The following is a 27,978-nucleotide window of genomic DNA, read 5'->3' on the forward strand; positions in this document are numbered from 1 at the left end:
TGACTGTTGCATTTGTAAGACAGACTGTATAGCAATAGACTTGAAATACCCCTTAAGAGGAAAAAACAGCAATTACTATCCCCTCAAGCAACGACTAAACACAAGCGCGAGACGATATTGAAACATTGTAGCAAGCTATTTCACATATTGTAACAAGACAAGAGTGCATTCTCTTATGAAGAACGAGACATTGAACTTGTAGCTATCAACTTGAAGATAATCTTGTGTTTATGTGACTAATGTAGTCTAACCAAATGCATGCAAGCTTATAGCTGTCAACTTACTATCAGAGATCAGGCTCACACTAGTGCATGTTTGCAGTTCATATTCTGACAACACATTCAGATAAAAATACGACTATGCCATTACTAAAAATAAACATTATTTTACGAAAAAACTGATTTGAGAATATTAATTATTTAAAAGTTAAAATGCATTGTTGCTGTAGGCCGAGGCTAGTCTATCGGTATCACATCCATTAAACCATTTTTTAAAGAATGTAATATTCAGGGTAATGTAAACAAGTTGATAAGATTACATTTGAATATGTTGTTGGCTACTGATGGCATTTGCGCGGTCTGGAAAATTATCTGCTCTGCTAGGCCTTACGATAATAATACAAAATCTAGTTGGCGAATTAAAATACAATCACGAGATACGGTCAGCTTCCTCTGAATATTTGGCAACAATATTTGGATTGTTACCATTATGTTGCGATCATTACGTTACCTTTTCCTTTTTAGTTTTATTCGGCATTTTGTGGCTGTTGGTGTTTTTCACCGTGACTCCGCGACAGACTTCGCCGGGACTCGATCGCTGCCACTCGGTTACCTTCAGCTCCCTGCGCCCTTCTAGGCCAAGAAAAAGACCATTGGCCAGTCACACGTTATACTGCCTAGTGACGGGCCACTGTAATTATTACATTGGGTGGTTATAGGATGGGCGGATTGCACTCCCTGTCAAGGGGTTTCCACTAGAATGCTAGATAACAGAGTCACAAAATCAGATTCCACAGCCACAAAGTCAAAATGGGATTTTTAATTTAAGGTTAGGGTTAGGCATAAGGTTAGCAGTGTGGTTAAAGTTAGGGTTAAGATCACATTTTAAAAATATGAATTGTAGAAATGGGCGGGGTTTAGCCATAATTATGAATGTGGCTGCGCTAACTAGTGACGACCCCGTCTAGGGTGGAGGTAAAGACAGCACAGTTTGGTGGAGTTGCTGAAATTATGTACTTATTACCTAGCAACAATTCATGAATGAATCCCTACCTAGACTTATAACCTACATCAACATAATTAGGGCAAAATTGTGAATTAATTGAAAACAATCGCGTACACTTTATAATATGTCTATGTTTATCTATTCACTGACAATACATTGCATTTTTATTCAATCTAGTGCAATAATTGACCCCGTCCACGCCACTTACCACCAGTGGTTTTGATTGCAGTGCGACGCTATTGTTATATGGGCAGACAGAACATTGCACAAAGAAACAGTCATCACCAGACCTGGCTTTCAACGGGTGCAGAATAGCACTATGCCCACACTAACTGTCAGATTGTTATCACTGGCAAGTGGCCAAAGAATATAGCAACCTCCCTGAATCCTCAGCTTAAAAATATCAGGAAACATTGTTCAGAAATACAGCAATAGGAAGACTAGCTATATAGTTAACAGTAAACTACAGTATAACGGAGATGCAGCCCTTACATTGAGCCACCTTTGCCGTGACCATGCATGGTCCTATCTTTGGCATGTATGCTACAGCTGAGCACATTGATGCAGTGCTTGTCACATATGCAGGCAGCTCTGTAACAGAAATTGATCCATACTAGTTTCAGTTCATAATCTAAAAAATATTGTGTTCCGAAATGGAGGATTAAAGATATGATTATCTAATACCTTTATTCTAAACACTATTGGAAGATTTGGGGTTTACCAAAGTAACCCCATACTGTAAAGTGAGAAGTTTGACATGCATTTAGGCAATTTGTGCACATCTGTGCAGCACACCACTGGAAATAAGCCTCACAAACAAGGTTTCAGACCTCTGGCAAGCTGTACAGCCTACAAAACTATAGCCACAATGTATGTAACCACTTACAATGCACTTTTACTTCACAAAATATCTACTGGCAAAAGGCTGTGGTCTCATGTTGTAGTGTCAATGCACTTTACCAGCACCACCTACTGGGCATGATCCATATTCCCTTAGGGGCTAAAGAGGAATCCCATCTATGTGCATGGGAAATTATGTATGCCTAACACATTTGTAAAAACATACGTTGGTAAGCATGTTATTGGCAATGATCTGCACCCTCTTTTCATACATTATCAATATGGACAATGAGCTTCCATTCAAAATAATTTATTTGGCAAATTAAATGACATTGGTTGAGCAAGGTTTTAAACAATAGAGTAAATAAACAAAACAGTTGAGGCCATACTCCGAAGATCTGACAGTGAGCAAAAATTCACAGATATGGGATCATTGGCAATAGAGTATTACCCACAGTCAGTGAAACAGAATAGAAATAATTATTCAGTGACAGAGTAATGACTATTATGAAAGACAGAGAACAGCAATATCCTAGGATAGACTGTACCTGGCTTAACATAGCAAGTACATAAATTCCCCTCATGTATAGATTGTTTCCTTATTCTATCCACCTTCCACTGAACGTTCAGAAAGAAAATCATATCTTCATTGTTTAGTGGCCTTACCTTTTCTGAAGAGAAGACTGATCTCCCAGCAGGCATTGTCGAACATGACATTATGCAGAAACTTCAGATATGGTCTTTGCCATACCTTTGCTCTCAAGTCCAATCACTTGCTCTCAGAATTCTATAATTAATTATTACAGTAATATTGTATAACTGAGCCAAAAGCCTTATTCATGCTGCCCTCAGCTTTGCCATACTACCTATACACAGGTAAGTGCCAAAATAAAGGAAACACCAACATAAATTGTTTTAATAGGGCGTTGGGCCACCACAAGCCGCCAGAACCGCTTCAATGCGCCTTGGCATAGATTCTACAAATGTCTGGAACTCTATTGCAGGTCAGCCTAATTGTACACACACACACAGAGACGTGTATCATTAAATTTACTTAATCAAGGACCTGATCACAATTAAAGTGAATAAATAATAAAATCAAGTTATTTAACACAAATCAAAAACATTTAGTTAATTCACACAATTAGAAAGAACACCTATGTACATACATAAATACATATAACATTGTTCAGTTCATTTCAGAATTGGCCGTTGCAGCCACTGAGGTTTTTCTTCAGAATTCCTTTCGACTGCAAGGGGCATACCATAGTGATGCTTTATGGTTACAATGTCTGATTACAAGGTCTGAGAAATAATAGAGAAAATGTTGTGGTCACTGAAATTTATTTCAACTCTACTTTAGCAACAACAGGTAAAGGACAACCAGTTTTTTATTACATTTTCACTAACTTACACAGAATAATATTGAGCATAGTACTGTCAGTGAACCAATGGAAAGTTTAAAAAAATAATAATGAGTATCTATATCCACATCTTCTTTTCTGGAGGGTGCTGTAAAGAGTGACAGATATTACATTGTGCAATTGTCAAAGAAAGCATTGTTCAGATATCTTTTGGTCCATGCTGCACTACCTTACCAAATTCTGTTTTCTTCTTAAACGTGAGTTCTCTTGTTCCTGTATTAAAATACCTTTCAATCATTTAAAGAGAAAAGAACAAATTGCTTAAGAGTCTGAAGGTGAATATACCAAAAACCATAGTAATCAATAAACATGGTACAGTACATTACCTTTTAAGAAGTAAAGAAAGGTTTTGATGAATGAAGAAGTATAATTCTCAACACAAAAGGCTTGCAGAACAAGCTTCTAAAGTTCTGAAGAGGCATCACTTAATACAAAAGTCAAGTCTTTTAGTGGAAGTTTCACTCCATTCAAATTTGAGCTGCCTGCTAGGGCCACCAAGTTAACAGGGCTTAGTTTCCGAATCAGCAGTATTTGTGTGGGTTACTACTTGTTCCCGTCTAATGTACACCCTAATCCCATCAACTACCTAAAAACAAAATCCCCCTCCAACGGCCTGCTGTCTAGTGGAGTTTGTTACTCAAGATTAAAATCAAACAGGTCTAAACCCAGCACTTCTGTAGGGAGATCCAGGGTCTCTGTTGAGAAACCCAAAGTATCTGATGGGTTATCCAGTTGTACGGGGGCATCCTCAGGAGTCTCTTCCTTGGGCTGCGGGTCAGACCCAATCTCAGTCTCCATTGACTCCTGAGTGTCGGTTTCAACGGTGTTACTGTTGTCAAGAGCTGGGAGCTCGGGTTGGGTTTGTGGTGTTTGTGGGGCCAAGGCTTCGCTGTTCTTTGAGTCATTCGGTGCAGCTTTGGACTCTACGACTGCTTTAGTGGCCTGCGGTCAAACCCAATCTCAGTCTCCATTGACTCCCTGAGTGTCGGTTTCAACGGTGTTACTGTTGTCAAGAGCTGGGAGCTCGGGTTGGGTTTGTGGTGTTTGTGGGGCCAAGGCTTCGCTGTTCTTTGAGTCATTCGGTGCAGCTTTGGACTCTACGACTGCTTTAGTGGCCTGCGGGTCAAACCCAATCTCAGTCTCCATTGACTCCTGAGTGTCGGTTTCAACGGTGTTACTGTTGTCAAGAGCTGGGAGCTCGGGTCGGGTTTGTGGTGTTTGTGGGGCCAAGGCTTCGCTGTTCTTTGAGTCATTCGGTGCAGCTTTGGACTCTACGACTGCTTTAGTGGCCTGCGGGTCAAACCCACTCTCAGTCTCTATTGACTCCTGATTGTTGGTTTCAACTGTGTTACTGTTGTCAAGAGCTGGGAGCTCGGGTTGGGTTTGCTCCATTTGTGAGGCCGTAGTCTCCAAGGCTTCGCTGTTCTTTGATTCATTCGGTGCAGCTTTGGACTCTACGACTGCTTTAGTGGCCTGCGGGTCAAACCCACTCTCAGTCTCTATTGACTCCTGATTGTTGGTTTCAACTGTGTTACTGTTGTCAACAGCTGGAAGCTCGGGTTGGGTTTGCTCTGTTTGTGGGGCCGTAGTCTCCAAGGCTTCGCTGTTCTTTGAATCATTTGTTGCAGCTTTGGACTCTACGACCGCTTTAGTGGCCGTGGCAGTGCTGGTGATGGATGTGGTACTGGCTGTGGTACTGCTGCTATAAAATATGTCAAATAAATCTTGGGCTTTTGCGGCAGCTAGATTAGACTTGGGCTTTTCTGATTTGTTCATCACCTCACTTGGGGGTCTCTGCATGAAAGGAGGGGGTGTGACCATCACAGGGACATTCTGCTCACTCTCAGGGACTCCTGGTGCAGATACATCAGACTTCATGGTCATCATGGTCAGGGGAGGCAGGGGAGTCTTGAACTCGGGCATCACTGCTGAAGGAGTGGATGTGGGGCCTTGACTAAAATACTCTGTTGTGGAAGCTTTCTTTTCGTCTGGTGTAGAAGTGGGATCTGGCTTCTCGGTACCATCTTCTGACTTTTTCAAATCTACTTCCTCACCACAGAACGCCTTGGAAATGATGTCTGCTGCCAGTACCGGGTCCTTTTTAGGCTGGTTCTGTATGACAGGAAGAGGAGTCACTCCACTGGCACCGGGTGGTCTGATAGAGAGGAAGGTGTTGAGAGGGGCCGGTTTAGCATATACCCAGGGCCCAAGTCCAGAGGGCTTTCTCAGGACCATGGAAGGAGCAGGGAGGTTTGGGCGTATTTTCCCGGAGTTGAAGGGTACCCATGCATTAGTTGGGGAGATGACCGTCTTCCCCGACAGTTTGATAGCAATGTTCTTGGCTGCAGCCAAGGACTTTGAAAATGCATCTGGGTCGTCATCCTCTTCAACCTCATCTTCCTTCAGGAACTCAGCAGCCACTCTCTCTGCCTCCTTCGCAAGCTCATTCTCTTGTTTTTTTTTCCAGCTGAACTTACCGAAGGTTGATGGAGCCTTTGGCTCCACTTTGGCAGTTTCCTCACTTTTCTTGCGCAGCTTTGCTCTCAATGCTGGATTAGGCCCACAGAACACTTTTGGAGGCTCACTGGGCTTCTCAGGCTCAGACTGCTTTCTAGATCCTGACTTTTCCTCCCTTTGACACCCACCCTTCTCTTTCCGTGATTGTCTTTCCTCCTTTTCATTCTTAGGTTTCCCTTCCTCCCTCTCTGATCTATACCTCTCCTCCTCTTTCTTGCTGCATTTGGGATTGGGCTCTTTCCACTTACCATATCTGGACCGCTCTTCCTCTTCCTCCTGCTCATCATCCCTCCAACTAAACATGGGTCTCTCCTCTACCCTGCTAAACCTAGGCCTGTCTTCATCCTCTCTACGGTTTTTGAGCCGCTCTTCCTCTTCCCTGCGATTTCTGAACCGCTCCTCCTCATTGCCATACTTGTATCGCTCCTCCTCCTCCTTCTTACTGTACTTGGGCCTCTCTCCTCCCTCCTTGCCATGTTTGTATCTCTCCTCCTCCTCTCTCTTGCGGTACAAATACCTCTCTTCTTCCTCCTTTTTGCTGTACTTGGCCCTCTCCACCTCATCCTCCCTCTTGTTATATTTTAACTTCTCCTCCTCTTCCTTTTTGCTGTGCTTAGCCTTCTCTTCTTCCTCCTTCTTGTGTTTGGACTTCTCCTCCTCCTTTTCCTTGTCCTTTTTGCTGCGTTTAGGTTTCCCTTCCTCCTTCTCTTTGCTCTTTTTGGACTCTTCCTCTTCGTGTTTACGTTTAAGCTCAGAGTGCTTTTTGTCACTAACTTCCAACGTGAGTCCAGCCTGACGATCCAGGTTCCTTCTCTGTTCGTAGAGCGGATACTCATACATTCGTTTCTGGCAGAAGGACCAAACAAATATGCAAGTCATTAGAGTGAAATGTAAACTAACTGTCCCAAAATTTGACTTAAAGGGAACATTCCACCCAAAAACACATTTGTTTCCTTACCTTGTAAGCAGTTTATGGACAAAGACAGAGTGCAATATATGATTTGAGTTTGTTTATCTAGCCATTGACACCAAACACTAACATTAACATTTTCAAACCAAAAACAATTGTAAGCCAATGTCACCAATATTAGCATGTTTTCAATGTCATGCCCAAAATTCTCTCAACTTCAAACCAAGTCATTGAACAACACAATCTAGAGACTTTGGGAGACTTTTAGAAAATGCCTAAGTTAGCGGTTTGTGACAGTGGCTAGGTGAACAAACAAAACTTGGTTTGCAGATTACTTGAGGAAACAAATATATAATTTTGTAATTATATAGGTGAACTATGGCTGTGTTTGAATACCCATACTAACATACTGTATACTAGATACTTAATGAGTATATACTACATACTATTAGTTCATTTTCGTATACTTGTAAATGAACGGTATCCTTTCAGTTGAGCGTACTAGCGCTTCGCCTGTCTACCGGAAGTTGATGCTGTTGCTATGCAACTTCTTGCTAGCTTGTTAGCATAGCTAACAAATTACTAGCTAGACATCTTACGACTTCATTAACAATGTCCATTGAGAACGCTCAACGACTATACCACTTAGCTAAGAATGACGTAAATAATCAAATCAATAAACTTTGGGTAGTTAGATAGCATATAGTTAATATACTGGCAAGTTCGATGTATTAGTCGCCAACTAACGTTAGTTAGGTAGCTAGCTAACATACAAGCAACTGCTGTAATGATATGCCGTGTGGTCGTAAGGCTAGCGTAGCTAACAAATTGTCAGCCAACATAACGTGTAACGTATGTTTGAAAAGTAATTACTTTATCACATTGCTCAATATTTTCTTAACATTTGTCATAATTAGTTAAAGTAATGAATTTGTATCCACTCTGGTCAGACATATTTTCCGCCACTTCTTTTCCAATCTGAAAATGTTGCTCGAGCCTGCCTGGAGTGCCAAAAGGGCAAGATTTGTGGGACTATTTTGTTATTTCCATTGCACCAGAAAGCTCAATCAAGCACATTTTACATATTATTTCAGATACCATTTGTACATATGTCTGCAAAGTAGAGAATAAAAGACTACTGTGTGCACAAAGCAATGACAACAAATTCAGTAGTAGTGTTCAAGACATAACTTGAGGACAATGCATGACAAAAGCATTCCCCAAACAAAGCCTTAGGGTACTTTTGATCAGGATCCTGGAGCATTTGGTACCCTGATGTTTGAAACACAAACAAACCTTTGCTGAAATGAATCCTGGACCTACGTGAGTAGTAGGTCGAAGATCCAGGACCAGAGTGCCAGGTATTGTGACACAGCAGCACGAGTTGCATGGCACTTTTTACCCGTTGTAAACAAGCTAGCTTGCTAACATCATGTAGAATGTGCGTCTTGCAAATCGCACCCTGAAACAGTTCTTTTAAAATCTTGTGAAAGCAAAACATTTTGTAGAACTCTCCCAAACGCTCCAGGAATCCAAACCAGAGTACCGAATTTCAGATGAAAACGCCCTTAATGTAGTCATGGTGAAATAATGCCCTACTCCCAACTAGTAATGGCCTAACCTTGTATTTCTCATTGTGAGATTGACCCGTGGCATGATCTTCAGCGCAAATCGCATCCCCGCAAAACTCCTCGCACAGCTGGCAATAATATCCCCTCACTGGCACCAAAAACTCAGATCCTATAAGAGAAAAAGAGAGACGTTTTTAGAAACACCTAATGGCCACATGGAACAATCACTGATTTTTACCTTTACTGTGCTCTCCATGGAAGAAAACCTGTTGTAAAAGTAGATAGTCATTACATTTAGGTCCATTCCAGTAAACATACATAAGCACATAACATCAACATATATACCATATCATAAGTATTCACCCCCCTTGGAAGTTTTCAAAATAAATTACATTACAAAGTGGGATTGAAATGGATTTAATTGTGATTTTATGTCATTCATCTAGACACAATACTCCTTAGTCAAAGTGAAAAGAAAATTCTACAAATGCTTACAAATGAATAACAAAAATAGTAATTGCATAAGTATTCACCCCCTTGGTTTAGGAAAGCCTACATTAGTTAATGAGTAAAATTTGCCTTACAAATCACATAAGTTGCATGGACTCACTGTGTGTAAAATAGGGATTGACATGATTTTTGAATGACTACCCCTTTCCTCTGTCCCCCATACATACATCTGTAAGTTCCCTCAGTCAAGCATCGAATTTTAAGCACAGATTCAACTACAAAGACCAGGGAGCTTTTCGAATGCCTCATAAAGGGCAGTGATTGGTAGATGGGTAACAATAACAAAATCAGACACTGAATATCTCTTTAATAATTATGCTGTGGATGATGTACCAAACCACCCAGACACAACAAAGACAGTCATCCTTCTGAATTGGGCTGCAGGACAGGAAGGAAACTGCTCAGGGATGTCACCATGAGGCCAATGGTGATTTTAAAACAGCTACAGAGAGTTCAATGGTTGTGATGGGAGAAAACTGAGGACGGATCAACAACATTGCAGTGACTCCACAATAATGACCTAAATGACAGAGTGAAAAGAACAATATAAATATACAGAATAAAAATATTCCAAAACATGCATCCTGTATGCAACAAGGCACTAAAGTTATAGTGCAAGAAAACACAGCAAAGGAATACACTTTTTGGCCCAAATGCAAAGCGTTATGTTTTGGCCAAATCCAACACATCACTGAGTAACTGCCTAGTTATTTTCAAGCATAGTGGTGGCCGCATCATGGTATGGGTATGCTTGACATCAGCAAAGACTGGGGAGTTTTTCAGGATAAAAAGAAACAGGATGGAGCTAAGCACAGGCAAAATCCTAGAGGAAAACCTGCTTCAGGCTGCTTTCCACCAGACACTGGGAGATGAGACAATAACCTACAATACAAGGCCAAATCTACACTGAAGTTGCTTACCAAGAAGACAGTGGATGTTCCTGAGTGGCCAAGTTAGTTGACTTAAATATACTTTAAAATGTATGGCAAGACTTGAAAATTGATGTATAGCCATGACCCCCAACACCTTGACAGAGTTTGAAGAATTTTGAAAAGAATAATGGGCAAATATTGCACAATCCAGGTGTGCAAAGCTCTTAAAGACTTACCCAAGAAGACTCACAGCTGTAATCGCTGCCAAAGGTGTTTCTAACATGTATTGACTCAAGAGGGTGAATACTTATCTAATCAAGGTATATTAGCATTACATTTTCATACATTAAAAAAATAAAATTATTTTGACATTGACTAAATGTATTTTTTGTAGATCGTTGACAAAAAAAAAATACAAATCCATTTTAATTCCACTTTGTAGCACAACATGTGAAGAAATCCAAGTGGGTGCATACGTATGATACTCACTGTAGACATTTGTAATTGACTAAAGGTTGCCCAAAATATGATCCCCTTTACATTGCATATAAAAATCAATTTTTATTTCTTACTTCTTATGCATATTTTATATTCAATGTCTGCAAACTGTGGCAGTAAACGATTGCTAACATTTAACAGTACATAATAAATATTTCGAAAAGGGGAAAATACAAAACAGAAATTTAAGTTTGTACCTTTAGCAGGTTTAGTCATTTTCTCTCCTGAAGAGTGAATCTTATTCTTCTCATTGTTGGAGGAACTTGAAGCCCACGGTCGATTGTAAGGATCCTGAGTCTGCAAAGTGGCAAAACAAAAAAATGCATAACCAATCTGCTGTAAAAATACAAGGGACTGAACAGTTCAAATGAAAAAAATGTACGTTGGAAAAGGTAAAGGAAATCAGACCAGTGATGGGGGGACAAAGAACGGGAACAGGAGACAGCACTCATGATAGTAAACAAAAGCTCTTCAATTCACTGAGTATGACTTAATATCCAAGGGTACAGCTGCAGCCGATCAGTCCTGAGCTCTGTGCTCAAGAGATCCTTGCCGAGAACAGCCAATAGGCTTTCAGCATCGCATTCAGGAGTCTGCTGCATTCCTTTTCAAGGTAGCTAACTAACTAGCTAGCTGACTTCATAGGTAACAGAGCCTGTAAAGAGATGAGTCCATCTGAGTGTTTATTAGAAAGCAATTTAAATATAAAGTTAAATGTAAACTCGACTAGCTATCTATCATACCTTCACCAAACCATTCACACTATGCTAGCTAATAATGTATTATAAAAACGGTAGTTCTGGCCATGCAATCTTATTGTTCATCTTGCGCTCCAGCCATGCTGGTAACTGCAAGAACAGCATGGCTACCTGACCACTTTCACTCGCAAAATGTATTAATAAGACTTCTACATTCAGCAACACTGTAGCTAGCTTACGCGTTTGTTTACTGAGTAGCTTAGCAAGGACGGTTTGGTTGTTCTCTGTAGTCTGTACCGTATGTGACTGGTTCTACAGCAGAACTCCTGAGCACGGAACTGCTGAAGCTGGAGTCTTATTGGAACATTATACAAATAGTACACAAACCTTTCGGTGAGATTTGCTGTGCAAGTGCGTGAAAAAATCGAACATGGAACCACAGGTGACATTGCAGCTTTTGCACCAGTGGTTCCCAGCATCATAGTATTCAAACAGGTCTGCTGGAGTCTCGGGAGGCTGGGTACTGGCGGGGGCTTTCTTCTTCGGTTTTCCAGGAGAGGCTCTTGAAGACGATGATGCTGCCTAATGAAGAACAGAAGTTGCACGAGTCAGCAAAAGAGCTAAATAAGCCTAGAGGAAGCAGACAAAAAAAAATACAGAAAGACAGTGTTAAAAATTAAAACAGACGTTCAATAAAGAAAATTCTACGATGATCCCCAAACACTGAAGTTTTCAAAATCTCTTACCTTGGCGACATAGGCGATCTGTGTTCCAGCCTTGAGGGAGTTACTCGTGAGTTATCAGAGAATCCTGTTTAATGCTAATATCGGACTCATATCGTCGTATCCTTGTACGCTAATCTCCACCAATTAATGGTCAAAATCACATTTTAAGTACTGATCTGTGAGCAGAGCAAAGCAGTCGAGAGAAATAGACTCAATGAGTGCTGTTCACAGACCATGAGTGTAGAGAGGGAAAACATCAAGTATGATATTTCAAGAGATTTACTTGTTTACCAAGTTTTCCATACTGTACACTGCTCTCTGCTCCTCTTTTTTGTATGGTCATAAGCCCAGTATACATGATCCAAGTTAAGCGCTAAGACACAGGCAATTAGAAAAATCGGGAAAATCATATTTTGCTGATTTATTGGAGCACTGAACCATGTCGGGCGCCGTAGTTTAAAAACTCCATGGAGTTAGTGATAAAACCATGACGTCATATCTGAATTCCTACAAGTTTATGCGCCGTCGCCATTAAAATCCATTTGACTTTTAAGATACCACTCTGCTCTACTGTAAAGATGAAAATGTTCAATTTTGGTGTATTCTTGTCTTCAAACGATATGTTTTCCATATTCAATAACTTCTATTTAAATTGAATACCCTATGATTACGTTTTTGAACAACAAATTATAGATGAGTGATCACCCTATTAACATGTTATTTAAAAAAAAAATTTTTTTTATAAAGAATTAGAGCCAATGGAAAGGATTAAAACAGTCCACATAACTAGGATCCCGCTCTGTATGCAAAGTATTCATCCCAACTAATCTCTGATCTCCTACCTACATGTTGATTGTGAAAATGCTTTCATGAAATGACAGTTTCCAAACAACTGGGGAGAAAGATGGCCATCTTTCAATTTATGAATGTAAATACTCTAAATCCAAGCTTCTAACACAAACATCTTACCTGAGTTTGGCATCTCCAGAAACTCTTTTAGAGAAAAAGTTTGACATGGTTGTGGTCTTTCATAAACAACAAATACTGTTAACTCCTAGAAATATTGTAAAATGTAGGAAGAGACCCCTAAGCTTAATCCCAACTGTTGGCCATATGAAAGTGAACAGGTCCCACCTAGGTTGCAGGTATAAAACACATTCATTTGTAAACATGCATGAATTTGCAGACCAGTTATGAGATCAGTTGGGTCAGACATTGGCATACAAAGAGTATTAAATCGAGGAGTCAAACTCTGCCTCTTGGGCAACACCAACATATGACAGAGCACACGGTTCATCCAGGTTAGACTGAGTAGTTGCACCAACATTGATTAACCCCATATATGATGTATAAGCAGAAGGCTGAATGCCAGGTATTCAAAGTAAATACTGCTTACTGGTATTTAATGGATCAGACAAGGGCAAGTAGACATTTAAATCCAAACCAGCCCTTTAGAATAGTTATTCAGGAAGTCATTTAGACTCATTCTAAAATAAAGCAAAGGCTTCATGTGAATTTCTGCAAAATAATTACGTTTCTGCAGCAATTAAGGTTTTACCAGTACTTCAGCTCTCTGGCTTGTGCCTGGAGCAGCTTACGGAATTCTACCTTAGCAGAGGCATGGGCCACAGGTGATTTCTCTCGGATGTGCGCACGCTCCTTTTTCTTCTCCTTCTCTGGAGGTGGTGGGTGTGTTGGCTGCTCAAGGTCCCTAGAAGCCCTACCCTCTCGCCGGGGCTTGTCAGTTGGTTGTAGACCGAGAATGAGAGCCACCTTGTCGAGCTCGGATCTTTTCTTCTCTGCTACCTCGTGCTCTTTGCGGAGCTCAGCAATCTGAGTCATGACCTCTTCCTGCAGCCGACTGATCTCGGACAGTAACGGGTCCTTATGGCCATCCTTTTCACGCCGCTTTTTGCGCAGAAGCTCCCCTACAAAGACAATACATGTTTTATTCAACTGTGCAAAAACAGAATGAACATTTATAAATTAAAATACGAAGATCTATAGGAAAGGAATGAGATGATTGAAGTACCTTGCTGTTTCCGCAATCTCTCCAGTTCCTTCATGAGATAATCTTTCTTTTTCATGCGGATCTCTCTGTCTCGTCTCAGTTTCTCCCGTTCTTCAAGAACCTATAGAATGAAGGAGAATCATTAGAGAACTAGTGTATGGAAAGAGAACAAAACAAGCCAAAACAGTGTCAAATGACATTTGAATTGAAGTGGATAGCTGAATCCCCTACCTTTTGTTTTTGGCTTTCATTATTTCGCTCTTCTAAAACCCTCCTGTCCTTGCCATTATCTTGAGGGGCCATATTGGATGATGCTATATAGGAAGAATGTACAGAATTAGACAGGAGTTAAGTGCTGCAGTTTCATTGATCACAAGAAAATATATATATTGATGGGGAATGAACAATTAAACATTCACTTATTCAATGCCATCAGTTTATTCTCACCCTTTCGATCACCCCCCTGGTGCAACTCTGGCTGGATGACTTTAAGGTATGGTCTGTCAAAAGGCGGGACGTTCGGAAAATCTTCAATGGGAGATTGAGGCGGCATGCCCATAGATGGAGGTGGGTACATGGGCCACTGTTGGGGCATGTAAGGCCAGTTCCCATACTGCCCATAGCCAGGAGGTGGATAGTTGGGCGGTACCAGACCATGCGCCTGGGCTTGGGCGTAGGCAGGCATGGAGAGAGATGGGTGGGCGGGTGGCACTGGAGTAGTTTCAGGGGCTTGTGAAGCCTTTTGCCCCCAGCTACTGTCCTCAGTCCTCACCTCTCTGGCGCCTCGAATCTTCCCATGGGTGCTGTGCCTGTCAGATGGGGGTGACTTCTTCCGGCTCCTGCTGTCATCACGGCTGCTGCTCCGGCTCGGGCTGTGGCTGTGGCTACGACTGCTAGAGCTGCTCCCACTGTGGCTCCTACGCCTGCCCCTGCTCCCGTCTGAGCTTCCTGAAGAGTCACGGCAACCCCGCCTCTTGCCAAGTCGACGGGAGTTTTTTTTGGGAGGGGGCCTCTTTCCATGCAGACGCTCCTGAGTCCTGGCAGCCATCTTGCTGATCTCCGTCACCCCCAGGTCCAACCCAATGGTTTTGAGGAGGTCCTGGATCTTCTCGTACTCCTCCACGTCTTGCTTCTCCTTCCCTTCCAGTGGCCCTGTTCCTGGTGGGTAGTCATTAGGCTCTTCAACCTTGATATTATGGTCAGGGGTGGCAGAGGACCTGCTTTGATGCCGATACCTCATGTCCACCTGTTGCTGACGAGAGCTTCTCGGATCGACAATACCAGGATGGCCCTCTAGGTGCGGTGAGGCGCCATAGCGTGCCGGCTCACTCATAATATCACCATAGAGCTCTGACAGACTGTGCTGACGGGGAGCTTCTGCTGGAGCTCTGCCCCGATCTACATCATCTTCATCTCCATAAAGGAACTTCTCCTCATCGTCAATGTCTGGTACCCTCTTCTTTTTCTCCTCCTGCGGTGCAGGTGCACCTCCCAACAGGTCAAGGATCCCTGCAATCCCACTGGGGTCCAGCCTACCCTGGGCCATGTGCGGGTCATCCCTCAGTTCCCCCAGCATGGTGGCCAACATGATAGGGTCCATGCCTTTCATAGCTGAGAGGAGACGCTCTGCCTCAGCCTCACCAGCAGGGTCAACTCTTGGCGAATTACTGTTCTGCAAAACAAAAACAAAAAGAATGATTACCAAATTAATCATGAATAGTAATTTGGATAAAGAAAAGCCTTGTGGGATGACAGGGTTAGAGTGAGTATAGAGATGGGTAATACATTACACAGCTATATGCAACATAATTAATTTAACATAGTAATAAAATGACATTGTCCCCTACCTGCACATATGAGGGGGAGTCAGTCTCAGAGTCCATGCGCCTCTTCAGGATGGACTTTGTGGGAATATTCAGTATGTCTTCCATCTCTTTGCGGCGACGGGCCAACTCCAGCTCCTTGAACCCGCTCGTCTTCTTTATCTTATCATCATCTCCCCTGCTGCTCCTGCTACTGCTGGTGCTACTAGTACTGATACTGCGGCTCCTGCGTTGACCAACACTCTTTGCTCTGCTCTGTGCTCTGCTCATACTGCGGGCCCGACCATAGCTCTGGCCACGACTCCCGCTCCTGCTTCGGGACCTGCATGGCGGACGACTCTTGCTCCGCCCTCCCATTTCAGGGCTTTTGCTTCGGGCCCGGCTTTTGCTCCGTCCCCTCATTTCAGGGCTGCGACTTCGGGCCCGGCTTTTGCTCCGTCCCCTCATTTCAGGGCTGCGGCTTCGAGCACGGCTTTTGCTCCGTCCCCTCATTGCAGGACTGCGGCTTCGAGCACGGCTTTTACTCCTTCCCCCCATTGCAGGGCTGCGACTTCGAGCACGGCTTTTACTCCTTCCCCCCATTGCAGGGCTGCGACTTCGAGCACGGCTTTTACTCCTTCCCCCCATTGCAGGGCTGCGACTTCGAGCACGGCTTTTACTCCTTCCCCCCATTGCAGGGCTGCGACTTCGAGCACGGCTCTTGCTCCGTCCCCCAATTCCCGGGCTGCGACTACGAGGACGGCTTCTCCCCCTGCTGGGACTCTGCCGCCTGGGGCCACGGTCATCAGGGCCGTCATAACTGGACCTCTTTGGCAGGTAAGGAGGGTAGTCTCTTGAGGGTAGCCCTACCCCAGGTGGTCCAGTCAACTCATTGCCCACAGTGATTACCAGATTGTGGTCAGTGGGGATGCCACCACGGGGAGGAGATGGAGATCTCTAATGACAGAAATAGATTTGTAATCAATTTCCTTAAAAACTGTAATCAGTTTCATAACACTGCATTATTTTCAATTTTGAAATGATTAGACAGCATTTTGTGCAATTGAAGCATTGCTCCAGTAAAAAGGAAATACGAGCCAGTGCAAGGGAACAGACTAACTTCCAATCCCAATGTTTTTTTAATAAATGGCACCTGCACTTGTAGCTAACGTTAGCTAGCTAGCTAACAATTTAACCAGTATCTGGGCAGAGGAGGAGAATGAATATGACGAGTCTCCTCACTAGCCCAGTGAGCTACCATTCATTTTCCCATTAGACAGCACTGCAAACGTTATGTCAAAATACGTACGTTACTATGGAGTTTTGGTGCGTAACTGATATGTACTTCCAAAAAAAGGTCTAAATAAACATTTACACGCAACCAAAAACCATTGTCTGGAAATAATCTGTCTTGTTTTTGACCAAGTCCGCATGTGCCAAATCCACCTCTTCGGCACCAATACAAATCACTCATTACTGCCACGCACAGGTCTGCACAGTATCCCGAAAGTTCATTTATTTTATTTCCTACAACCAGGCCTGCCGGAAAACGTGTGGCGAGGCGGCATTTGCCACAGCACTTTTCAATCAGGAGGCAGCGCCACACCACTTTGGCTTTATACTGAACAAAAATAAGTTCATTAGTTACCAGCCTCAGAAATTGCAGCCCAAATAAATGCTTCACAGAGTTCAAGTAACAGACACATCAACAGTTCAGAGGAGACTGTGTGAATCAGGCCTTCACGGTCAAATTTCTGCAAAGAAACCACTACTAAAGGACACCAATAATAATAAGAAGAGACTTGCTTGGGCCAAGAAACATGAGCAATGGACATTAAGCCTCTGGAAATTTGTCCTTTGGTCTGGAGTCCAAATTTGAGATTTTTTGTTCAAACCCCTGTGTCTTTGTGAGACGCGGAGTGGGTGAACGGATTATCTCTGCATGTGTATTTCCCACCATAAAGCATGGAGGAGGTGGTGTTATGGTATGGGGGTGCTTTGCTGGTGACACTGTCTGTGATTTATTTAGAATTCAAGGCGCACTTAACCAGCATGGCTACCACAGCATTCTGCAGCGATGCGCCATCCCATCTGGTTTGGGCTTGGTGGGACTATCATTTGTTTTTCAACAGGACAATGACCCAACACACCTCCAGGCTGTGTAAGGGCTATTTTACCAAGAAGGAGAGGGATGGAGTGCTGCATCAGATGACCTGGCCTCCACAATCACTCGAACTCAACTAAATTGAGATGGTTTGGGATGAGTCGGACGGCAGAGTGAAGGAAAAGCAGGCAACAAGTGCTCAGCATATGTGGGAACTCCTTCAAGACTGTTGGAAAAGCATTCCAGGTGAAGCTGGTTGAGAGAATGCCAAGTGTGTGCAAAGCTGTCAAAGGCAAAGGGTCGCTATTTTAAGAATATAACATATATTTTGATTTGTTTAACACTTTTTTGGTTACTACATGATTCCATATGTGTTATTTCATAGTTTTGATGTCTTCACTATTATTCTACAATGTAGAAAATAGTAAAAATAAAGAAAACCATTTTGAACGGTAGGGTACGCTGAACAAAAATATGAGCACAACATGTTAAGTGTTGGTCCCATGTTTCATCAGCTGAAATAAAAGATTTAGGAAATGTTCCATATGCACAAAAAGCTTATTTCTTTCAAATGTTGTGCACACATTGGTTTACATACCTGTTAGCGAGCATTTCTCCTTTACTAAGATAATCCATCCACCTGACAGGTATGGCATATCAAGAAGACGATTAAACAGCACGAACATTACACACGTAAACATTGTGAACGGGACAATAAATGGACACTAAAATGTGCAGTTGTCACACAACACAATGTGGTCCTCTGTAGCTCAGCTGGTAGAGCACGGCGCTTGTAACGCCAAGGTAGTGGGTTCGATCCCCGGGACCACCCATACACAAAAAAAAAAATGTATGCACGCATGACTGTAAGTCGCTTTGGATAAAAGCATCTGCTAAATGGCATATTATTATTATTATTATTATTACAATGCCACAGATGATTTTGAGGGAGCTTGCAATTGGCATGTTGACTGCAGGAATTTCCACCAGAGCAGTTGCCAGAGAATTGATGACCTCCACATCCGGCTTCTTCACCTGCGGGATATTCTGTCTGTAATAAAGTCCTTTTGTGGGGAAAAACGCATTCTGATTGGCTGGACCTTACCAGGCCCACCCATGGCTGCGCCCCTGCCCAGTCATGTGAAATCTACAGATTAGGGCCTAATGAATTTATTTCAATTAACTGATTTCCTTATATGAACTGTAACTCAGTAAAATTGTTGAAATTGTTTCATGTTGCATTTATATTTTTGTTCAGTATAGTTTAATAAAATACACTGAGTATACCAAACATTAGGAACAACTTCCTGATTTTGAATTACAACTCCCCCTTTGCCCTCAGAACAGCCTCAATTCGTCAGGGCATGGACTCTACAAGGTGTCGAAAGCGTTCCACAGGGATGCTGGCCCATGTTGAATCCCATGCTTCCCACAGTTGTGTCAAGTTGGCTGGACGTCCTTTGGGTGGTGGACCATTCTTAATATATACGGGAAACTGTTGATTGTGAAAAACCCAGCGGCGTTGCAGTTCTTGACACAAACCGGTGCGCCTGGCACCTACTACCATACCCCGTTCAAAGGCACTTACATTTTTTGTCTTGCCCATTCACCCTCCGAATAGCACACATACACAATCCCTGTCTCAATTGTATCAAGGCTTAAAAAACCTTATTTAACCTGTCTCCTCCCCTTCATCTACACTGATTCGAGTGGATTTAACAAGTGACATCAATAAGGAATCACAGCTTTCAGCTGGATTCACCTAGTCAGTCTATGTCATGGAAAGAGCAGGTGTTCTTAATGTTTTGTATACTCAGTGTATATTGACGCAAAGCGTAAAAAAAGCGGGGCAAAGTGCTGTTTTTTGTTGATGTTTTTTAACAAATTTGTCTCATGATTTGTCAACCCGTGCACAATTTCTCTGTCCTTCACATCGGAGTGCTGCTGCAGGCACTTTGCGTGTCTTGACCAATCAGGGCCGGGCACAATGCTCAAGATGCGCGCTCCACTTTCCGCCTGTATTTATTTAGCAAGTCTGATAACACATCACTCCCGAAAGACAAGTTACAACTCGTACATAAATGTAGCAGCCTATACACCTAAATCAGTGGAGGCTGCTGAGGGGAGGACGGCTCATAATAATGGCTGGAACAGAGGGAAAATGGAGTGGCATCAAACACATAGAAACCATGTGTTTCATACCATTCCACTGATTACGCTCCAGCCATTAGCACAAGCCTGTCCTCCCCAATTAAGGTGCCACCAACCTACTGTGACCTAAACATTAGCGATCTGACACGCTGTATTGCATGGAACAAGTCTATTTTTTTGTCTGATCAACTGTAGACTACTAACAACAGCGGCTGCATAGTCTAGCCTACTATGCGGCCTGTCCCTCTGGCCAGCGTAAACGAAGCGATAATGTTGTGCATTTACAGTGCCTTTAGAAAGTATTCATACCCCTTGACTAATTCCACATTTTCTTGTGTTACTGTCTGAATTCAAAATGGATTCAACTGATTTTTTCCTCACCCATCTACACACAACACCCCATAATGACAGTGACATTTTTGCTAATTTATTGAAAATGAAATAAAAATATTGAATGTACATAAGCATTCACATCGATTTAAGTTAAAACTAACTAGGCCACTCAGGAACATTCATTGTCATCTTGGTAAGCAACTCCAGTGTAGATTTGGCCTTGCGTTTTAGGTTACTGTCCTGCTGAAAGGTGAATTAGTCTCCCAGTGTCTGTTGGAAATCAGACTGAACCAGGTTTGCCTGTGCTTAGCTCTATTCCGTTTATTTTTATCCTAAAAAACTCCCTAGTCCTTGCTGATGAAAAGCACACCCATAACATGATGTAGCCATCACCATGCTTGAAAATATGGAAAGTGGTACTCAGTGATGTGTTGTGCTTGCCCCAAACATAACTCTTTGTATTCAGGATAAAGCTCATTTCTTTGTCACATTTTTTGCAGTTTTACTTTAGTGCCTTATTGCAGACAGTATGCATGTTTTGGAATATTTGTATTCTGTACAGGCTTCCTTCTTTTGACTCTGTCAATTAGGTTAGTATTGTGGTGTAACTACAATGTTGTTGATCCATCCTCAGTTCTCCTATCAAAGGCATTAATAATAAATAATAATAATATGCCATTTAGCAGACGCTTTTATCCAAAGCAACTTACAGTCATGCGTGCATAAACATTTTTTTTTGGTGTATGGGTGGTCCCGGGGATCGAACCCACTACCTTGGCGTTACAAGCGCCGTGCTCTACCAGCTGAGCTACAGAGGACCACAAAATATAACTATTTTAAAGTCACCATTCCAAATCCCTGAGTGGTTTCCTTGCTCTCCGGCAACTGAGTTAGGAAGGACGCCTGCATCTTTGTAGTGGGTGTATTGATACACCATCCAAAGTGTAATTCATAACTTCACCATGCTCAAAGGGATATTCAATATCTTCTGTTTGTATTTTTACCCATCTACCAATATGTGCCCTTCTTTGCGAGGCATTGGAAAACCTCCCTGGTCTTTGTGGTTGAATCTGTGAATCAGTGACACAATCTCAATTTAATCCAGGCTGTGGATTTATTTGTTTGTTGAAAAAGTCAAGGGGTGTGAATACTTTCTGTAGGCACTGAATAGCCAATTTGTTTGTGAGAAAATATGTGAATGGGATTACATTTGGTTTATATTCAAACTTGGGTTGACTAGGCTACCTAGAGTTTTTCAATCCATCAAAATCATTAACTGGAATTAATTAAACAATAGCTGACAGACTATAAATAAATACAATTATTAGGCCTAAGGTTGCATAGGGCAGTACACCAAGCAAACCTGCATAAAGCAAGCTCAGCCCTATGAGTTTTATTGTCCAATCATGTTACTTTATCTGTGTCCGTGTATAGGAATCCCCCTTAGCCCTTCTTCAAAATATCATTCATATGAACAAGTACAAGGTTGGTGCAGTTTGTCAGAGTTTTCATCCTCTCCAACGCCAGGAGTTTTTAAAAACCATGTGACCTAATTAATACAACCATGATCTGAACATAGCCCATATTAAACATTTTTAAAACAGATGAATCACATCATACCGTATAAGGTCCGGAGTTAGGTTACCAGATCAAGAAAAAATATGGGCACCAGAATGTTTTTTTTTCACCACACCACTCTGGGACCTGTGGTGCCACCTCTGCCTACAACAGTGTATAATGTCATATCAACCTGTTATTTCACAAGTGTTACATGGAATGCAATATAATAACATTATATAAGAAGACGAATGAGACAATAGGGTATGTTTTACAATTATTTAAGCAGGGGTGAAAGTAGATTTAATTTCTTCCCAGTACGCAACGACCTGTGTGCACCAAAAAAAAATTTTTCACTAGTAGTCAACATAGAACATAATAGCAGCTCAATTCATAGGCCTATGCTACAAATTAAACAAATGTTTAACATATCTGGTTAGTATGCTATATAATCAGTTACATGTCAATAACATATCCTAATATTTTCAATCTGATTACAATGATAAAATCACCAATGTCTTTTAAATTTGTTTTTTATATTTCTTTGTGAGTTGATTGGGGAAAAACGGCTTGCAATCAAGAGAAAACGTCGCTCTGAAAAAGTCTCAAAAGGTGGATAATGAAAATAGAAGTTTCAGGGAAGAATGGACAGAGAATTAGGCATTCTTACCATATTTCTCCAACGTCAAACCAGAGTGCCTTGTTTGCAATGAAACGGTTGCTGTTTGCAAATAATTAAATATTAGACATCCTTATGAATCTAAGCCTGGCACTTTCAAAAGTTACCTTTTCACCCAGAGACTCGACTGACCTAGAAAAATATAAGCTTCAACTGCTGGCTACTCGTCCGTTGCTTAACCCAACAACAGAAGTGCTTCCATAAAAGCTGCCAGGGTTTAAACATCTCTTTTCAGAAATGGAAAAGCTTTTTGTCTCCTCGAATATTCAAGGCCGCAGCTGTTGTAAAACATATTTTTTTCCTCTGTAAACAAATTAACAATAAACTTTCAGCGTGCTTATAGAGAACGGCACTCAACATGTACTGCCTTGACAAATGACTGATGATTGGTTGAAATAAATTGATAAGAAGATTATGGGAGCTGTACTGTTAGATTTCAGTGTAGCCTTTGGTCCCCTGTAGCTCAGTTGGTAGAGCATGGCGCTTGCAACGCCAGGGTTGTGGGTTCGTTTCCCACGGGGGGCCAGTATGAAAAACGTATGCACTCTAACTATAAGTCGCTCTGGATAAGAGCGTCTGCTAAATGACTAAAATGTAAATGTAATACTATTGACCATAACCTGTTATTGAGAAAACTTGTGTTATGGCTTTTCAACCTCTGCCATATCATGATTCAGAGCTTTCTTTAATGGAAGCTTCTCTAATGTCAAACATGTAAAGTGTGGAGTACCGCAGGGCAGCTTTGTAGGCTCTCTACTCTTCTTATTTTTACCAATGACCTGCCACTGGCATTAAACAAAGCTTGTGTGTCCATGTTTGCATCAGCAACCACAGCTAATGAAGTCACTGAAATACTTAACACAGAGTTGCAGTCTGTTTTGGAATGGGTGGTCAATAATAAACTGGTCTTGAACATCTAAAACTAAGAGCATTGTATTTGGTACAAATCATTCCCTAAGTTCTAGACCTCAGCTGAATCTGGTAATGAATGGTGTGGCTGTTGAACAAGTTGAGACTAAATTACTTGGTGTTACCTTAGATTGTAAACTGTCATGGTCAAAACATATAGATTCAATGGTTGTAAAGATGGGAGAGGTCTGTCTGTAATAAAGAGATGGGCTGCTTTTTTGACGCCACACTCCAAAAAGCAAGTCCTGCAGGCTCTAGTTTTGTCTTATCTTGATTATTGTCCAGTCGTGTGGTCAAGTGCTTCAAGGATAGACCTAGTTAAGCTGCAGCTGGCCCAGAACAGAGCGGCATTTCTTGCTCTTCATTGTAATCAGAGGGCTAATATAAATACTATGCATGCCAGTCTCTCTAGGCTAAGAGTTGAGCGGAGACTGACTGCATCACTTCTTATAAGAAACAATGTGTTGAAAATCCCAAATTGTTTACATAGGCAACTTACACACAGCTCTGACACACACACTTAACCCACCAGACATGCCACCAGGGGTCTATTCACAGTCCCCAAATCCAGAACAAATTCAAGAAAGCGTACAGTATTATAAAGAGCCATTATTATATGGAACTCCATCCCATCTCATATTATTAAAATGAACAGCAAACCTGGTTTTTAAAAAATGATAAAGCAACACCTCACAGCACAACACCGCTCCCCTATTTGACCTAGATTGTTTGTGTGTATGTATTGATATGTATGCTACGTGTGCCTTTTTTAAATTGATGTAGTTCTGTCCTTGAGCTGTTGTATATTAATGTTCTGTATTGTCATGTTTCATGTTTTGTGTGGACCCCAGGAAGAGCAGCTGCTGCGTTCGCAAAACAGCTAATGGGGATCCTAAAAAAATACCAAGCTCAGCTTCAGAATGTCAGAGAGGAATCAATATATCTCCATATGCATCAGTCACTTCTTTTGTGGGCATTTTAAAGCTTGTTTCTAGTATAAGGCCCTTTTCTTTAAGAAAGGGTATGTCATACCCTCACTCAATTTGAGCCCTGGTTTTAACCAAACACCAAGCCAAGCCATTCCTAGACACGGATGTATTTAAGGAGTGCATGGTGACAGCATTGGAGGATTTGGCTATAAATGACAAATCTATGGATAGCATAACTGCATCTGTCAAACAGGTAGGCCTACCTCTTTTTTTTTTTATATAGGAAGAAATAGGCTCCAACAAAGCCCTCATGTTGTTAGTGAAGTCGAATTAAAATGAAGACAATTGTTGAAATGAATAACTTTTAGCACCATTTGCTGTCCACCTCTGATTATGCTGCAGCCGCTCCAAAGCTGATGTCTGCCCGCTTGACTTTTTGGTTGACTTTCTCCTGCACTCTCCCTCCTCATTAATAAGTATATGATTGAATAAGTGTCTGTCTCATGACATTGTAATACATTTGGTCTCCAGTCTATGGGATACAGAAAAACCACATAGGCTACTACTCTTTCTACCGTAGGCTACATGATTTCTGTTAAAATGAATGTGATGCAGCGTTGGTGGAGCGCCACGTCTCTCCAACAGCACCCTGGAGAGGCGCACTGGGCACAGACAAGCAAATTATATTTTGCACACCTGCCTTTTATCATTGTTTTTGGGCAGAATAATGTGAGGCGTTATGCGTTGTTGGAGGTGCGTCTTGGTCAGTTTAGTTTGGAAAATGCCGCCCTCGTCAAACTGGGCAGCTACCTAATCCTGTATAATGGGCATGCCGGCCGTGGGGCCTAATCAGAGAATTATATTTAGAATCCTTATTAATTCAATAGCATCTCTGTGGGCCTAGCCATACAAATTTGAGTTTTAAAAATGTATTACCTTTTATTGTGGCATAAACCCAACCAGTCATGAAGTTTTCATTTGATTGTCAAACAATCACTTCAAAGGGCACCTTTACTAGGTTACCCGTGCACGTTCATCCACTCGCAACTTATTTTCAACCTCCAAACAGTGGTGAATGGAGAGAGACATCTGTTACACAAAACACCAAAAAGTGTAATGACATTTGGCGATTGTCATTAGGCCAGAATTAATGCCTCCACTGCTGTCTGCGCGTGTCTCGGTGTCCGCCATTCATCTCTGCCTTGGCAAAATGTCTGTGTTCTTGTCGAACCACATTGCATTTTGGATTGTAGGGTGTCCACCCGTTTTCACTTGCTAATTTTTCCTGCCTCTGACATACGGTAATTATAAATAATGGGGTAGTAGCCTACAGTTTTCTTGACATTTGTTTTCATTATTGTGATAGGCTAATGTTTTACCGGTATGGCGTACCCCCACTATTTAGTTTGCCGGGACACTGTACCGGACCGCCTTACTTTCACCTCTGTATTTAAATAGATGAAGTAGACAAGAATATGTTTTTATAGTGATCTTTCTGAAGAGGTGGATTTGGCGCATGCGCACTTGGTCAAAAACAATACTTTTTTGGGTGTGCTTGTAAATTTTAATGTAGACATTTTTTGGAAGTACATACCAGGCATGATGGCAGTACATGATGAAAGTTGCTCAGCGAAACTCCATATTTGGTGAGTAAAGAACGTATTTTGACGTTATAATGCTTGCAGAACTGTCTAATGGGAAAATGAATGGTAGCAAACTGTGCTAGAGAGGAGACTTGTCATATTCATTGTCTCCTACCATGCAAAGAAGCTTATTCATTACGCCAATTCTGTTGCAAAACGTTTTGTCCGTTGCTTGATTTTTTTTCTCCAACAGAAACCGTTTACTCCAAATTAATGTTTTGTGACGAAAACGAGAGTTTCTATTGGACAAATTAAAGGTAGACCCCGCCCAGTTTCCTTCAGTTTGGTTCTTAAACGATAAACTGTTTCCGTTGCAAGACGTAATGAATACACCCCAGATACTGGTTCAGCTAACAATAAACAGTGATCAAATGGTTATGCCAACTAGCCTCGTTACCCCCAACAATTATAGCTACATTTACCAATGTAATTAACTAGTGGTAGGCTGGTCAGGTAGCTAGTACAGTAAATTGCAAATAATTATTGCACTTACTTCTCTTTGGGGAGGGCCGCTGCCCCAGTATTCACCGCCTGGTCCTCTGCGACTTCCTGAACCGGCTGAAGGATACCTCCTACGCGGTGGAGAACGCCTGTACGGGTCTGGAGGTGGACCGTCATGGTAACTCTCAAACGGCGGTCTAGGCCTGCCTCTTTCTTCTCTAAACGGAGGCCGAGGATACGGCCGGCCAGGCGGGGGACCACGGCCCTCGTACGGCGGAGGATACCCTCCTCGAGGTGGAGGCCGACCACGATACATATTAATCTGTTAAATTTGACTTTCCCTATCAATTACAGACACTTACTACCGCATTGATTTTATACACATTGCCGTTTTCTATTACTTACTATCTCTCTGCAGTGGGTGATAACAACAAATTACAACTACCATGTAGCTATTTGAGTTTGTTTGACGAACGCAGCGCTCACCGTGTTGCGATTTCCGGCCTGCATGGACCAAAAACCTTGTCTTCTTCTTTCGTACATTGGCGGTCCGCCAACAAACGTGAAAGGTGCATGCCGCCACCTACTGTGCTGGAGTTTGTGGTCGACCACGGTTAGATTATACATAAAAATACAACAAAAACCTAAATCCTCCGAGTCCTACCAAATCCCATACTACTAAGAAAATAAAACAGCCATGCTAATTCCGACCATAGTCCGTAAAATAAGACACTCCTCCCCATCCCCAAAATATACACACACACACAGTGCATTCGGAAAGTTTTCAGACCCCTTGACTTTTTCCACATTTCCACATACCTCAGTTGGTAGAGCATGGCGTTTGCAACGCCAGGGTTGTGGGTTCGATTCCCACGGGGGGGCCAGTATGAAAAAACAAACAAAAAATGTATGCACTCACTAACTGTAAGTCGCTCTTAGAGCGTCTGCTAAATGACTAAATGTTCTTTGTTGAAGCACCCTTGGCAACAGAGATGTTCGATCGGGTTCAAATCCGGGTTCTGGCTGGGCCATTCAGAGACTTGTCCAAAGCCACTCTTGCGTTGTCTTGGCTGTGTGCTTAGGGTTGTTGTCCTGTTGGAAGGTGACCCTTCGGCCCCAGTCTGAGGTCCTGAGCGCTCTGGAGCAGGCTTTCATCAAGGATCTCTCTGTACTTTGCTCCGTTCATCTTTGCCTCGATCCTGACTAGTGTCCCAGTCCCTGCCGCTGAAAAACACCCCCACAGCATGATGCTGCCACCACCATGCTTCACCGTAGGGATGGTGCCAGGTTTTCTCCAGACGTGAGGCTTGGCATTCAGGCCAAAGAGTTCAGTCTTGGTTTCATCAGACCAGAGAATCTTGTTTCTCATGACTGATGTCTTGAGATGTTGCTTCAATATATCCACATAATTTTCCTTCCTCGTGATGCCATCTATTTTGTGAAGTGCACCAGTCCCTCCTGCAGCAAAGCACCACCACAGCATGATGCTGCCACCCCGTGCTTCACGGTTGGGATGGTGTTCTTCGGCTTGCAAGCGTCCTCCTATTTCCTCCAAACAGAACGATGGTCATTATGGCAAAACAGTTCTATTTTTGTTTCATCAGACCAGAGGACATTTCTCCAAAAAGTA

General features: G+C 42.2%; 2 protein-coding genes across 3 annotated transcripts in view; both read right to left on the reverse strand.

The window, feature by feature from the left end:
* Positions 1 to 883, reverse strand: part of LOC121553443 (serine/threonine-protein phosphatase 2A 56 kDa regulatory subunit delta isoform) — a 55,738-nt gene extending 54,855 nt beyond the window's left edge. For both annotated transcript variants that reach the window (XM_041866545.2, XM_041866543.2), the window contains exon 1: positions 730 to 883. In XM_041866545.2, the coding sequence (XP_041722479.1) occupies positions 730 to 756 (27 nt within the window). In that variant the 5' untranslated portion in view covers positions 757 to 883. The remainder of the gene's footprint in view (positions 1 to 729) is intronic.
* A 2,508-nt stretch (positions 884 to 3,391) lies between these two features.
* On the reverse strand, positions 3,392 to 26,863 carry znf318 (zinc finger protein 318). Its single transcript, XM_041866305.2, has 10 exons — positions 26,401 to 26,863; positions 15,648 to 16,559; positions 14,248 to 15,472; positions 14,032 to 14,114; positions 13,822 to 13,921; positions 13,398 to 13,717; positions 11,452 to 11,646; positions 10,564 to 10,663; positions 8,537 to 8,655; positions 3,392 to 6,851 (listed from the first exon to the last, which is right to left on the reverse strand). The coding sequence occupies exons 1-10, from the start codon at positions 26,662 to 26,664 to the stop codon at positions 4,449 to 4,451; spliced, it is 5,721 nt and encodes a 1,906-aa protein (XP_041722239.2). The 5' UTR covers positions 26,665 to 26,863; the 3' UTR covers positions 3,392 to 4,448.
* Between the last annotated feature and the right edge of the window lie 1,115 nt (positions 26,864 to 27,978).

Source organism: Coregonus clupeaformis, chromosome 37 (assembly GCF_020615455.1).
Source record: "Coregonus clupeaformis isolate EN_2021a chromosome 37, ASM2061545v1, whole genome shotgun sequence".
In the NCBI taxonomy this organism is placed as follows: domain Eukaryota; kingdom Metazoa; phylum Chordata; class Actinopteri; order Salmoniformes; family Salmonidae; genus Coregonus; species Coregonus clupeaformis.

Bases quoted from the DNA above. Each gene is read 5' to 3' on its own strand.
- znf318 (XM_041866305.2), bottom strand. From the start codon at position 26,664: ATGTATCGTGGTCGGCCTCCACCTCGAGGAGGGTATCCTCCGCCGTAC. The intron at 11,647-13,397 runs GTAGAATTCCGT...GTTCTTCATTAG, and splicing joins TGGCCCATGCCTCTGCTAAG to GCAGCATCATCGTCTTCAAG. The intron at 8,656-10,563 runs GTACAAACTTAA...TTTCTCTTATAG, and splicing joins AATGACTAAACCTGCTAAAG to GATCTGAGTTTTTGGTGCCA.